The sequence below is a fragment of the Myotis myotis genome, unplaced genomic scaffold (assembly GCF_014108235.1).
Source record: "Myotis myotis isolate mMyoMyo1 unplaced genomic scaffold, mMyoMyo1.p scaffold_m19_p_13, whole genome shotgun sequence".
Taxonomy (NCBI): domain Eukaryota; kingdom Metazoa; phylum Chordata; class Mammalia; order Chiroptera; family Vespertilionidae; genus Myotis; species Myotis myotis.
Window position 1 is genome coordinate 8,444,889 of NW_023416317.1, and position 15,376 is coordinate 8,460,264.

General features: G+C 45.4%; 1 protein-coding gene across 10 annotated transcripts in view; it reads right to left on the bottom strand.

Moving 5' to 3' along the window:
- ATXN7 (ataxin 7) overlaps positions 1-15,376 on the bottom strand; it is a 172,852-nt gene that overhangs the window by 35,105 nt on the left and 122,371 nt on the right. For all 10 annotated transcript variants that reach the window (XR_004971455.1, XM_036331671.1, XM_036331667.1 and 7 more), the window contains 3 exons: positions 6,490-6,742; positions 4,204-4,463; positions 3,652-3,734 (listed from right to left, as the gene is read on the bottom strand). Coding sequence is in view for 9 of the 10 variants with exons in the window: in XM_036331671.1 (XP_036187564.1) it covers positions 3,652-3,734; positions 4,204-4,463; positions 6,490-6,742 (596 nt within the window). In the remaining variant the exon portion in view is untranslated. The remainder of the gene's footprint in view (positions 1-3,651; positions 3,735-4,203; positions 4,464-6,489; positions 6,743-15,376) is intronic.

Below are 15,376 nucleotides of genomic sequence, written 5' to 3' on the forward strand. Positions count from 1 at the left end.
CAGCACAATTGTTTCTCTATTGCCAGGAAGGTGCCATGTAAAGAGAAAGTGGCTCAGAGGACCCTGGAGATGGGCTACTGAGACGGAGTAAAGTCTTATAAGGCTGACAGGAGAAGAGACACAGAGCAGAGTGAATCCCGAGGATCAGTAAATTCACCCACATATTTCCTTCTGTCTCGTTACAAAATACTGCAAATGATACTTCGTGTGTGTTCACAGCTCTACACATTATATAAATGTGTTGATCTACCGGTCTACGTGTTTGCTACAATTCAAGGAGTTTAAGAGGAATCAGGCTTCTACGGTCCTTTTGAAATTCAATAATATCACCTACCTCCTCCTCAGATACACTGAAAACTGTGTATGCCCCAAAACTGTGTATGGCAAGTAGATAAATGTGCTTAGTTTCTTCTTACATTTTGACTTAATTTTCTTTAGTGTGTAATATATCTCCAAGAAAGTACCCTGATTAAAGACAGACCCTGCTCTGTTCAGCACTGTACCAGCACCTAGGGCAGTACCTGGCCCTCAATAAATACTTCAAACATAAAGTATATAAAAATAAAGGCCCTCTAACATGTGTCGAATGAACAAAGGAATACATATTGTCACTGACGCACGCTTGTCATTCCAGCCAGATGTAGAAGCCTCTCCTCATCGCTGAATGTCCCCTGGTGCGTAACAGAAAAGCCAGGTTAAGAACGTCAGCTGAGATGATGAGTAAAGAGGGCTTCTGCTGAGTGCTGAGGAACCTTCCAACACAAATCTGAGGCCCCAGCCCCAGCAGAATCCTTTGGGAGCTGCCTAGGGTTCCCAGGGTGAAGACTGACCATGAGCCAGGCTTTCGGGCTATGCACACTCGAACACCCAAGCCCCTGCTTTTTTGGTATCAAAAAATAGCCATCACACATGCTGTTTCCTCTGTCTCTCCCACCACTCTTTGCCCACATAAGTCATAGGGATTTCAGCCCCATGATCCTGTAGCAAAGGAGGCTCGCCTGGCCCAACCTCCCCACTGAAGGTTGTTATGACACAGCCCTCCTTCCATTTTTTACTCCTCATTGGTAACTTGACACTTATTTGAACGATTATCAGATTAATCTCCATCTCTCTCATTAGACTGCAAGCCCCATGAGGGTAGGAATAAGCCTTGGTTTTATAAAACTCTGGTATCCTCTGGCTAGCGAACTCGAAATCTATTCGCATGAAAGGCAAAGAGGACATTTACACAGGACACTGGACAGATGAGGAAGCGAGGAGGGGACAGCGAGGGTGGCAGGCAGACAACAGGGAACGAGTGACAGGAGTTGAAGCAGCAGGTGCCCTGACAGCAGAGAATGAATAATGTTCTAAGTCCCCAACAGGAGAGACCTGGCGGCAAGGTGGGGAGCACACAGGGAGGCACTCAGCAGGGTGAGCCCACCAGGTGAATAGATCCAGGCCCTGAGGCAGCCAAAGGCAAAGCACCGGCAGACAGAGCACAGGAAGGAAGGAAGGGCAGGCCTGCCCAGACGCTGCGTTCCTGCCAGCTCTATGCTGCACTCATGACGGGCCAGGGCCGAAGACGTCTCTTAATGTTATTATAGGATCAGCACCATGCCAGTCGGGAAGGACACCCTTAACAGAACACAGGGAGAACACACATGACTTACAAAGGAACATGGGAGACAAATGCAGGATCCACATCAATAAGGTCAGAAGAAGGCAGACTGTGAGCTGATAGAGCTTTTGGTTCACAGCATGCCTCAGAGATGATTAAAAGAACATGTTGGGTAGAGCAGGCATCCTTCACTGACCAGGGTTGTCGCAACCCTGAGAAATCTCACTGAGAGGAAGGTAGGCACGAAGGAAGCAGAGAGGATGGCAAATCGTGGCGATGATATGGAGCAGGGCTGGGGCAAGCTCTCACAAGCTCCTCAGGGGCAGCCGAAAGGAACAGAATCCTACTGAGCGCTCAAGTGGCTCTCTTCAGAGAACAACACACCACTGTGCGCATTCAATTAATATTACATATGCAATTTGTTCTGAGCTAGGAGTTTTAGCCTACAGATTCAGGGGTGGGCCTGCAGTGGGAATGTCTAACAACTCCGAAAACAGAATGCAAAATTCAGAATATACATGTGTTTATATATTTTTTCCTTCAGGGATGAGGATTTGTGATTCTTAAAAAATTAGATATTATTTAAAGGTGCCGTTAACCAATTCCTATCCACAAAATATCAGAACTATTGTTGTAAGATAAAAATCTACAATAAATTAAATTAGATATTTAAATTAAATACTAAAAATTAGCCCTAGCTGGTTTGGCTCGGTGGATAGAGAGTTGGCTTGCGGACTGAAGGGTCCTGGGTTCAATTCTGGTCAAGGGCACATGCCCAGGTTGTGGGCTCAATCCCCAGTAGGGGGTGTGCAGGAGGCAGCCGATCAATGATTCTCTCCATCATCGATGATCAATGTTTCTCTCTTTCCCTCTCCCTCTCTGAAATCAACATATATATATATACATACACACACACACACACACACACACACACATATATATACTAAAATTAAATCAGAAATTGAAATAAGAACCACTTAGGAGTAACAATTCCCATTTTGGGGAAATTATAACATTCCTCCACTGTTTATGGATTGAGTGGAGCCTGAAATCCTTTATTCAAACACAATCTTTGGTAACATCCTATGTAATAAAGAGCTAATATGCTAATTAGACCAGACAGCAAAACGACCAGTGGGCAGGACTGCCAGGCAGCTGGGGCTGCAAGGGCCGAGCCCCTTGCACAAATTTTGTGCATCAGGCCTCTAGTTTAAAATAATATCCCAACAATTTTATTAACTTTTAGAAAACAAGACTAATATTTTTTTTTATCATTTTCAACCCCTCCTCCAAACAAGGGGCTTTAAATTATATACTTCAAAGCAGCGATTCTTAATACTTCTTGACTTTTTCTGAAGGGTAGTTGGGAACACTCTCCAGGGAAATGCAAATAGTCGTACATGTTTTTTATGTAGCAGGTCCACTGCTGTGTGGAGGTCCCCCTACACCAGCAACCCTTGTACAGCAGCATGCCTTCTCATCAGCAAACTGGCATTTTAAAAGAAAACGTCTGGACAGGAAGGAGGATCACTACATTTTCTTAGCTTACATATAAATTAGATCATATGTTACCTAGTATTTAAAAAAACAACAACTAGAACAACAAAGATACCTAAAAGTCACGAAATATTAAAGTGTATCTTTAAAATGCAAGAACCACAGTTTACAAAAAGATTTTAAGAATATTTATGCAAATGAAATTTCTGGGCTTGCTCTAAGTCAGTATAATTTAAAGAGTAACGTGTAGCCTCTCACATTAAAGTTCTCTGAAATGTGAAAAGCCTCTGAAAATAACAGACTGATCAGGAAAGCGTTCTGTTTCTCTGGACCAGCAAGGCTCACTGGACACAAAGCTCTCTGAAGACTGCAGTTCATAACAACTTCACATTTTCTGAACCTGAGGCTTTCTCAGGAAAGCAAGTTACTCCTCATTTATAATTCAGAGCAGCGCCCAGGTCAGAGCCCCTCTGGCTACAGACCTGGGAGTAGTGCTCGCCTGCCCGCGCCCCATACTTTCCAGAGTGGCCAGCTGGGCCCAGGAGGCCACCTACCTTGCATGTCAAAGACCGGGTGCAGGGCTTCTTGGTGTCGAGATCGATTACCCCACAGTGTATGTCAGGGTCAAACTCTCTTTCTGTCAATAAAAGCACACAGAAATTACAATGGGCTCACCAAACACTCCCTTCTCTTATTTTGTAAACAAGAAAACAGGAGAAATCTCAAAACAAACAAATTATATATAACTCGGATAAAATCTACATAATCAATAATTATACAATACCCAATGTGTGAGCACTACAAAGAAGCAGTGACATCACGAAGAGTGAGGACTGTTGCCACTAGACGACAGGAGACAGACTGCTTGAGTCCGCACTACCGCATTATTCCACTCAGAAACAAGCCACTCCAAAGCTGCTTTCACATTAGCTACACACATGCACTTCAACCCAACCTCGAGGAGGCCAAGCACAGTGCTTACGGAAATTCCTCCTAAAGCTGAAGCTGACCAGTGTTAAAAAGAGGACTTACAGACAGCAGTACATTTGCTCCCTTAAGAATGGCCAATTGAGACAGAGAAACATTAAGAGAAAATGTGAAATTACCTGATAATCTCTTATTTAAAAATTTCTTGTTATTGGAATTATCTTCAGACTTCTTTTCCAGAGTGGGCGGTGCAGGAAGCCCTTTGCCATTCAACATCTGTCCAGGTGAAGGCAAGGTTGGCTTTGGTATTGAGGGGCAGTTAAGGCCAGGCTTGACTGAGGAACTCACAGTAGCAGGACAGGTTGGCCCCGCCGCAGATTTCAGTAGTGTACCATCCATCTTCGGATGAATCTTTTCCATTTTGACAGAGGGCGTCATGCTGTGGTAGGGGAAGCGAGAACGCCAGTACTTCAGTGCCCAGAGCCGCAGGTAAACGGTGAGCCAGAGTGGGGAGGGAAAGCCTGATATACCAGGGCACTGCACACAGCGAGGCTCCCCCAGGCACCGGGTGGGCATGTGCTAGGACTGTGCAGAAACCTCAGGAAGGTTACCACTGATTCAGGCTACAAGCCCTCTGGTGAGGCACACAGCTCCTGTGACCAGCGCATGTACCTGCTCTTTCATCATTCCAGGACCCCTTGCCCCAGAGCCAGGGCAGATCTAGGGTACCCTTACTCTGGTACCCAGTGCAACTTCTGCAAGAAGCAAAATATGAAAAGGACCAAAGAATATTTGCAGGGCATGTAGAGAATGTTTCTGAGAAATGTCATTTTTAAGAAAGGACCCCAAAAAGAAAAAAATTTAAAAAAGAAAAAGAAAAAGAAAGGATCCATCAAAACAAAGGAAACTGAGTGAGCAGAAAAAACAACATTGGAATTAAAGAATATTTCCAAGAAGTGTCACTAAGGAATTTACAAAAAGAAGCTCTTGACTTGTGTCAATGAGCAAGACCACTATTTAATTAGTAAGAGTTGTATCACTCAAGTGATAAGTCTCCAGTCACTGAAAATGGTTTCTAATGTAGGAGCTTGAACTGTACGTGCCTGGCACACAGCTGCTGAGCACTGAACTGTGCCACTAACAAATAACTGATTTCTCTTGGCATCTTACTGACATGATAATTTGGGTAGCAAATGTTGGTATGAAGCTAACAGCTGTCCAGGTCGCCGGAAAGCCCAGCTCCACGGGAAGAAGAAGTGGCTGACGAGGTCTGATAAACAGCGGTGGAGTCCGTGCCCCAACAGCTGTAGGCTGTGAGGGACTACACGCTGCACTGACATTTCTCTGCTCTCAGACAGCTCTAGCCACGAAAGCCAAGCTTGCTGCACTTGCACTTCTGACAGATGAGCAAAGGCCGGGGGCTTAGCAACCAGGACAAACAGCCCCAAACAGCTGTACCTGAGAGAGCCTGACAGCAGGCACTGCGAGGTGCCATGGCCGCTCCCAGCTGGCAAGCCCTTGAGCAGCAGCAGGTGCTGGACGCTGCCCCAAGATTAGCCAGGTTATCAGACCTTGGGACTGACATGTGGCACGCCCTCCAACGGGAGGCAGGCCAAGGAAAACCACCCGCACCAAGGCTGAGGGATGCCACGACCAGGCAAGATGTGTTCTGTGGGAGTGCCCGGCTGCTCCTCACGTGACCACAGGGAGCCTGCCAACCTTCAGCTCCACTGTGGAAACTTGCCCAAGCCTCGCCTGGATGGGTGAGCTTGCCCCGTCTTCCCTCATCGCCGGGGCGCTCTGATGTAAGCCCAGGGCTTTGGGAGGAAGCACCACTTCCCTATTTGCTCGGCAGGTCCCAGAAATCCGCGAACGGCACCTGGGAATCTCTCCCCTCTTTGGTTCCTACTATTACCAACAGCAGCAGCAGAAGCCCAGAAGCCATGTATTTACTCTCTCCTGTGGGCCAGACATTATGCCAGGTGCCTGGTTCTAATATATTAATCCTACTGCTCCTGATAACCCTGCACAATGATTGTTATTTTTAGGCTCCCAAGAAAAACAGTGCCATGTCCAAGGCCGCACAGCCAGGAAGTGACAGAGCTGGGATGCGAGCCCAGTATGTGAACGAGGGCTCCTCGGCTACAGCTCCACCACCTCCACTGCACCTTCTTCTTACCTGGGAAAGGGGGCTAACACAATACCTCTCTCAGAGGGTGGGTGTGAGTTTCAATAGGTGGCACACAATAAAGAGCAATGAGCGAGTATTATTCACCTTGTAATTAATGCTATTACTACTCTGTTAAGTTGCCCATGATATAATAAACAAAAAGAAATAACATGTATCTGAATTTTCCCCACGTGGGCTCCCTTTCCCAGGATGCCCAGCTACCCTACCCTCGAAGGACCGTGTGCACAGTTCCACCTGCATCAAATAAGCATCAGGACCTCGCTGCCATACTCACATTCTAGCCTGGGGGACTCTACTCTGCTGAATGGGATGCATTGGCCTGGTGTTCCCCCTGAGCTGCAGTTTCTCTTTGGGCGATTTCAACAGCTTGGAACTTAATGAGGATGCGCTGAGAACACCGCCGCTGGCAGAGCGGCTGCTTCCACTGGCATTGCCGCCTTTGCTTTTGGACAGAGAAGGGAAGAAGGAGAATACTGACGTGGGAGGAACGGCCAAAGAAGGCTTGCTGGCTGAGCTATGTCTTCTTTCTGAAAAGGAAACAAAGAAAAAAAGATACCGTGTTTTAGGCAAGTCTCCAATGGAACCTGAAAGAGTCCCCTGAAACGCAACACATTCAGGTTCAAAGATGCCTCGCCACATTAAACTCCGCAGCTTTCAGAAATGGCTTATCTAGGCCCCACAGACTTATTGGGGAGTCCAGGAACTGATCCTTCTGCTGAGGAAACATCTCAGCATTAAGAGTGTTGTCATTCACAAACAGCCATTAGGAAATTAAATGGCCATTCTAACCTGAAAACACTGGGTTTTGCACAGTGAACCTCACTGGCTCCAACTTAGAGTCAGAGAGAAAAAAATTATTCATTCATCTGCAGAACCCTGCTAATTAACACCTTACGCAATTCATTATTCCTTTCTAGCATAGTACCTCTCCATTTCAAAATAGCAAAATGTTAAAAAACAAGTTGTCCCTTCCTTTTTTTCTGTCACTACCCACTAGCATATGACACCAAATAAAAATGTTTCTAGGGTTATCTTATCGTTCCTTAAGAATCTGTGCTGAAATTTTCTGATGAATCATTTCACTCCCCCCCTTTTTTTTTTTTTAATTAAATCTTTATTGTTCAGATTATTACATTTGTTCCTCTTTTTTTCCCCCCCATAACTCCTCTCCTCCCAGTTCCCGCCCCACCCTCCGCCCTCACTCCCCACCCACTGTCCTCATCCATAGGTGCACGATTTTTGTCCAGTCTCTTCCCGCATCTCCCACACCCCTTTCCCCCCCAGGAATAGTCAGTCCATTCCCTTTCTATGTCCCTGATTCTATTATAATCTACAGTTCATTCTGTTCATCAGATTATTTATTCACTTGATTCTTAGATTCACTTGTTGATAGATGCATATTTGTTGTTCATAATTTGTATCTTTACCTTTTTCTTCCTCTTCCCCTTCTTAAAGGATACCTTTCAGCATTTCATATAATCCTGGTTTGGTGGTGATGAACTCCTTTAGCTTTTCCTTATCTGTGAAGCTCTTTATCTGACCTTCAATTCTGAATGATAGCTTTGCTGGATAAAGTAATCTTGGTTGTAGGTTCTTGGTATTCATCACTTTGAATATTTCTTGCCACTCCCTTCTGGCCTGCAAAGTTTCTGTTGAGAAATCAGCTGATAGTCGTATGGGTATTCCCTTGTAGGTAACTGAGTTTCTTTCTCTTGCTGTTTTTAAGATTCTCTCTTTATCTTTTGCTCTTGGCATTTTAATTATGATGTGTCTTGGTGTGGTCCTCTTTGGATTCCTTTTGTTTGGGGTTCTCCGCGCTTCTTGGACCTGTAAGTCCATTTCTTTCACCAGGTGGGGGAAGTTTTCTGTCATTATTTCTTCAAATAGGTTTTCAATATCTTGCTCTCTCTCATCCTCTGGCACCCCTATAATTCTGATGTTGGTGCGCTTGAAGCTGTCCCAGAGGCTCCTTACACTATCCTCGCATTTTTGGATTCTTTTTTCATTTTGCTTTTCCGGTTGGGTGTTTTTTGCTTCCTCGCATTTCAAATCATTGACTTGATTCTTGCGCTCCTCTGGTCTGCTGTCGGGAGTCTGTATAATATTCGTTATTTCAGTCCGTGTATGCTTAATTTCTAGTTGGTTCCCCAATATAAGATCGAGGGTCTTATTAGTTTTCTTGTAGATCTCATTAAGTTTATCGGCGGCTTCTAAACAGTTCTTGAGAGACCTTAAAAGTGTGGTTCTGAACTCTATATCTTCCATTGACAATTTTGTCCTGTTTCTTTGTCTCCGCATTTTGTTATGCTTCCTTGGTGCACCCCCTAGTGGTCTTTGTTTGCAGTCTTATAGTTAAATCTTGATTGTTGTAGCTAATTCCAGGGAGGGTTTGACCTCCAGGCCAAGTGGCTATGAGAATCAGCTGTGTCAGCAGTGAGAGAACTTCTGTCCTCTAGGGAGGTGCTAATCTGGCGTTTGCCTGAGGCTATCCGGCAAATGCCTGTGTGCAGGGCTTGGGCGGGGCGGGTCGAACAGGATCAACAGGGTGGGCCAAAGAGAGCAGTTATGGCGGCTCTCAGTCCTGTCCCCAGGGGCTCTGCCTCTCTGAGTCCCAGCACCCGCTGCAAAGCTCAGAGAGAAAGCTGCACTCGCTCTGACCGAAGCCAGACAGTCCCGCTTCTCCCGTTTGAGTCTGGGACCCTAAAGACTCGCCCGGATCTGGAGCTCAGAGTCTGCGACTCCCTCCCGATTGAAAACGCCAACCGCGCCCTCCGCCGCCAGCCCGCTCCGCGCACTCCACACCTCAGAATTTGACTTCAGCACTGCGCCTCCTCTGAGTGTCCGTATGCGTTTCTCTTTCCTCCTAGTTGTAGGACTTCCACTCAGCCAGCGTTCCTGTGGTTCTGGGTGATGTCCCTTCCGTTTTTTGGTTTCACTTTTGAAGTAGTTGTTCAAAGCAGCAAACTCCGGCGTTAACCTATGCCGCCATCTTGGTTCTCTCTCACTCCCCTTTTAAAATCATCTCACTCAACTACAGATGGCATAGCTCCGGTTCACACCATGAAGATGCCAAAGGCACAAGACAAAAACACCACAAGCAGCTATGCCTGGCACTGAAACCAGCAAGTAATGCACACTTAAATAGAGACTACACAGGTATAACGGAAAATATTATTTCCTGGAGAATTGGGTTTTCTCAGAGTAAGGCAATCCATATTAAATCAATCAAGAGCAGCTGAAGAATGTTAGCATTGGACACAAGTTATTTAGTAACTTTATCTACTTAAGTACCTTAGAATGGTAAGTTAGTGCCTGCCTTCAATTAAATGTGTCATTTAAAATGACATTTGCTTAACTCTAACTTTTAAACTGTATGTGATCCAACATTTACTGATCACAATATGAAAGCTGTATGAGTATTTGACAAAGTAAGCATATTAGAATCAATGACTACAAGCATCACTTAAATGGTGTATTTCCAAGGTCCTTTTATGCCAGTTTGAGCCTCTCTATGCAGCTGCGATGCCTTGTTCCCAGATGGACATTAGTTCAACGATGCTTTATGACAGGGGCGGGGAACTTTTTTCTGCCAAGGGCCATCTGGATATTTATAACATCATTCGAGGGCCATACAAAATTGTTAACAAAAATTATGTTGCTATGAAAAAAGATCCTAGATTTACTGAATTTCAAGTCCCGCCTGGGTTGCCTTGCCAGGGACAGACCAAATGATACGGCCCGCGGGCCGGACATTTCCACCCCTGCTTCACAAGGTACTTCAGAACCTGCTCCACACCAGGACAAAATTATCATGCTATCTATCTACAGGCAAAATCCAAATTCTCCAACTGGACCACATAAAGGCCACAACCAGGTTAGGAAGGCAAAACTGAGAGTAATTTATATGTGTCGGTTGCTTTTTTTTTCCTTTCTCTTCCTGTGTGCAGGAAGGGCAAACTAAAATAACTTTAGTTATTTTAATTTTCCAAACTTGTCACCTGAGGTTTTTAAATTTAGTTTCTCTCTTGTCTGTGATGCCAAACATTCTGAATCTACTTCCCAGCATCAGCACTTGCCAGCCAGGACTGTACCACTCTGTCTCCACTGCCACCTGCCGTAGATGGTGAGGCTTTCCTGAGCCATGTCTCAGCCGTCTTCCCCTTGGAAGGCATGGCACAGTGCAAGCCTTCCATGAACATTTGCATGATCCATACAGCTTTTTTTGTGAAGAGGAGTGATTTTTTTTTTCCTTTTTTCAAAGAATAGTTTATTGATTTTCCAGAGAGAGAGAGAGAGAGAGAGAGAGAGAGAGAGAGAGAGAGAGAGAGAGAGAAGAAGGGAGGGGGTAAAAGAGAGAGAGAGAGAGAGAGATCGACGTGAGAGTGGAATATCTATCAACTGCCTCCTGCACCAGGGACCTGGGGGATCACGCCCACAAACCGGGCATGTGCCCTGACCAAGAATTGAACCAGCAACCTTTCTGTGTACAGGATGATACCCAACCAACTGAGCCAGACCGGCAGGGCAAGATGGGTGATTTTGCAAATGATCCTAGACCAGTGGTTCTCAACCTTGGCTACACATTGGCATAACTACATGAGCTTTAAATATACTGAAGCTTGAGCCCTATCCTCAGAGGCTGTGACTGAACTGGTGGCTTGGGCATCCAGACTCTTACAAGCTCCCCTGTGCAACCAAGACTGAGAGCAGGCTTTAGACCAGGCTAGTGCCTCAAACACCATTAACCACAGCTAAGTTAACATCTGTGCAGCGCTGAGACCACCACCTGGCACATGGTGCTATATTTCAGGGTCTGTTAAAGCTCACTACTGCTACTTGTCCTCAAATAGTGTTTTCAAACTTCTATCAACTGCAAACTATTTTCATTGTTCTTACCAAAGCCACATTACATACTCCTTTGTGCTCAACATTTTAAATTATCATCTCTACTGTTCCCTACTCCTCCTTAGGCTGATACTACCCAGTCTCTCATTAGGGCATTATTGGTATTTTGGACAGGACAGTTTCTCTACAGGTGTCAAGATAGTTAGAATTCCTGGTCTCCCATCCTTTCATCATCAGTAGTGCCCGCCTCTCTGCAAGGGACAACCTGAAACTGCTCTCCATTTTCTGATGGCCCAGCATAAAGCAGAGTACCTCACTTGAGAGATATTTTTCTAAAACTGTGGTACATATGAAACAATAGGTTTGGTAAGCTTGCTATATATTTTTCTGATATCTATCCTATATAATAAAAGGGTAATATTCAAATTAACCCTAACAGCAGAACGACTGGGAATGACTGGTCACTGACACACACTGACCACCAGGGCGCAGACGCTCAATGCAGGAGCTGCCCCCTGGTGGTCAGCGTGCTCCCACAGGGGGAGCTCTGCTCAGCCACAAGCCAGGCTGATGGCTGCCAGCACAGTGGTGGTGGTGGGAGCCTCTCCCACCTCCTCAGCAGCGCTAAGGATGTCTGACTGCAGCTTAGGCATGCTCCCCACTGGCAAGTGGACATCCCTCGAGGGCTCCCGGGCTGCCAGAGGGATGTCTGACTGCCAGCTTAGGCCCTATCCCCCGGGGAGCGAGCCTAAGTCAGCAGGTGGTCATCCCCTGAGGGGTCCCAGACTGCGAGAGGGCACAGGCTGGGCCGAGGGACCTTTCCGAGTGCACAAATTTTTGTGCACTGGGCCTCTAGTATATATATAAAAGCCTAAGCGACCATTCCGACCGGTCGACAGAATGACCTGTCACTATGATGCACACTGACCACCAGGGGGCAGACACTCAATGCAAGAGCTGCCCTCTGGTGGTCAGTGTGCTCCCACAACCAACCTCCCACAGCTGGCCAACCTCCCGCAGTCACTCCTTCCGCCAGCCAGCCCCAATTGGGACTGGGCGAGACGGCTCTGATCAGCCGCAATCTCAGAGCCCCAACCGCCGGCCAGGCTGAGGGACCCCACCCATGCATGAATTCGTACAATGGGCCTCTAGTATTAAAATAATTAAATATTAAAATTAAAATATTCATCCATGTTAATTCATAAAAATCAACTTGTGCATCCCTGGTGGCAGTGTACTAAAGGAACAACACCGTGTCTGTAGTATGAAGAGGGGAAAAAAAACCAACAAGAACTCTGACTTTAAAAAATTACACTCCTGCCCTAACCAGTTTGGCTCAGTGGATAGAGCGTTGGCCTGCGGACTGAAAGGTCCCAGGTTCGATTCCGGTCAAGGGCATGTACACCTTGGTTGCAGGCACATCTCCAGTGGGGGGTGTGCAGAAGGCAGCTGCTCGATGTTTCTTACTCTCTATCCCTCTCCCTTCCTCTCTGTAAAAAACTAATAAAATATATATTTTTAAAAATTACACTCCTTTTACTGCCCTGCCAGTGGGGCTCAGTTGGTTGGAGCCTCATCCATGCACTAAAGGTCATCAGTGTCATTTCTGGTCAGGGCACATGCCAGGGTTGTGGGTTCCATCCCCTGTCGGGGTGCATATGGGAGGCAATTGATCAATGTTTCTCTCCCCCCGCCCTCCCTTACTCCTTCTCTCTCTAAAATCAATAAAAATACATATATTTTAAAAGTACACTCTTTTACTATCCTCTGGGTTATCGGAATTCTCAAGTCAAGTGTCTCAAGTAAATGTGATATATTTTCTCTTGATATCAAAGGATGTAGATAAAATTCTTTAATTAAATACATTGCAGTCAGTTCTACTGCAATGCTTGTTTTGAAAATGTTGATTTATTCTAAAGCCATTGATATACTAAAAAACAATTTCAGCATAATGAAATTTTGCATTTGCAAGATTTTTATGTGCAAGAATTAGATAAATGCAGAAAACTACAAGCAGCTGGACTGAACCCTTGGAAACACACAAAATGCCCCCACACCCACCGCCCTCCTTAGGCCACCACGATGTGGGGGGCCAGGCTCCTGTGTGTCTGGTGCTAGAAGTGTCCCTGCATTCAGAGCACCTTTCTCCCACCATGACACAAGAGCTCACAGCTGCAATCCTAACACCTACTTCTAGAAGCAAATGCCAGGTTGTTTTCAAGGTAAATTGTCATATTTATTCTACTATTTATGTATTTTTTACCACTTAATCTAAGTCAGTGGTTATCAACCTTCTGGCCCTTTAAATACAGCTCCTCATGTTGTGACCCAATCATAAAATTATTTTTGTTGTTACTTCATAACTGTAATGTTACTACTGTTATGAATCGTAATGTAAATATCTGATATGCAGGATGGTCTTAGGCGACCCCTGTGAAAGGGTCTTTTGACCGCCAAAGGGGTCGCGACCCACAGGTTGAGAACCACTGATCTACCATTTTTGGTTAGTCCTCTATCTTTTTCTGTGTCACTGAAGACGTTTTGGAGTGTTGTACCCATAACCTAATTTTCCCAATGTGTCTCGTGATTTTTAGTGAACAATTCCTTACAGTGCAATAATTGTTTAGGGATGGGTTGTGTTATTGCAGAACTGACTGTAACTTCAAGCTTGTTGTTTCAATTTTCTATCCCTATCATAGTCCATTTTCCCCACTTTCTTTAGTTAACGCTTCATTTCTTGTTTATTGACTCCTAAAATGGAATTCTGCACTACAAAATCAAGATCCAAAGTGTTCTAACATTAAAAGTCAACTGATGTTATCAATAACATTTTCAAAAAATTATATTTTCTATTTCAACAATAAAAGCTATTTAAAAAACTGAGAATGGCAATCTATCATGTGAACTTCCTTCATTCACTAAAACTTGAAACAGGCTGAGTTCATGCATGCATGTGTGTGCATGTGCGTGTGTCCGAGATTCTGGCTGAAAAGTGCCATCTCAAGTCCTGGTCACACTGCTGAAGTGGCCGCTCCTTCACATCAGTCTGACTTATTCTTTGGAAAGGGTGGCATTTGGCTTTCCCTTCTCAAGAAGCAAAGAGGAAAAACCAAATTTAATTATAGTTGAGTTGGACTCTCCTCATCCTTTCACCATGGGTTCTTAGTTTTCATAAGATCTTAAACTGGGCTTCCAGCTTAAAAAGGATATGTTCCTAGATCAAAAGTGAAATGGGTAAGTTATGGGTAGGGTTAGGGACCTTATATTAAGAGGAAAAACTGGTGGCCAGATGCTAAGCATAACGGCAATGTGGTTTGGTGAAGAGTTCAAGTTGAATTTTCAAGCACTCCTCTCTCCAGGGTCTGGCACAGGCCTAGAGAAAGCCCACTCTGTCCCTGAGTGAGGAGGGCACTTTGAATGGCTACAGAAAGAGGGACAGTCAGGCAGACTAGCAGACAGGCAAACACAGATACAGAAAAAGACAGAGGAGAGAGAGAGAAAGGTACATGGGTGAGTGAGTGTGTGTGTGTGTGTGTGTGTGCGCGTGCGCTTGGGATCAGATTGGGGGGAGGATCTGGCAGACAGACAGATGTGAAGATAAAGGTTGAGAGAGAAAGAGCGAGCAAGATCTGGATGCACTGGGCTGAGCAAGATCTGGATGCACTGGGCTTTCTTTCCCCTTATGGCTTAAACATGTGACACCACTGAAGGCAAGGGCAGGATACTGGGAAGAGAGGGTGACAGCACAGCTTTCTTTAAGTCTTCCAGAGTGGAAAGCAACCAAAAATACTGAGTCTGTAATTTTGAAATCATGCTGAGATTTATACACACACACACACACACACACACACACACACTCGGAATCGTGTGTGTGGGGTGTCCCTCAGCGTGGCATGCGGGGATCGGGTTGAAACCAGCATCCAACATCCCACACAGGGGGAGTGACTGTGGGAAAGGCTCGCGCCTGCGCTCGCCAGCCTTGAGCCCGGCGTCTGGTGCCCATCAGTCAGCTGACTGGCCTCCTCCTATGGGAGCACACTGACCACCACGCAGCAGCTCCTGCGTTGAGCATCTGCCCGCTGGTGGTCAGTGCGCATCTTAGCAACCGGTCGTTTGGTCATTCGGTCACTTAGGCTTCTATATATATAGATATGTATTGACATCTAGGTACAAACCAAAAGGGAGCTCAAAGCAAATAGTTAGATCTTTTTAAGTAAAAAATAAATGGCTTTGAAACTAAAAGTAATTTATAACACACAAGTGTCAAAGTTAGGATATCAACATAAAAAGCAGTCTAAGTGAACTGTAACTTCAAA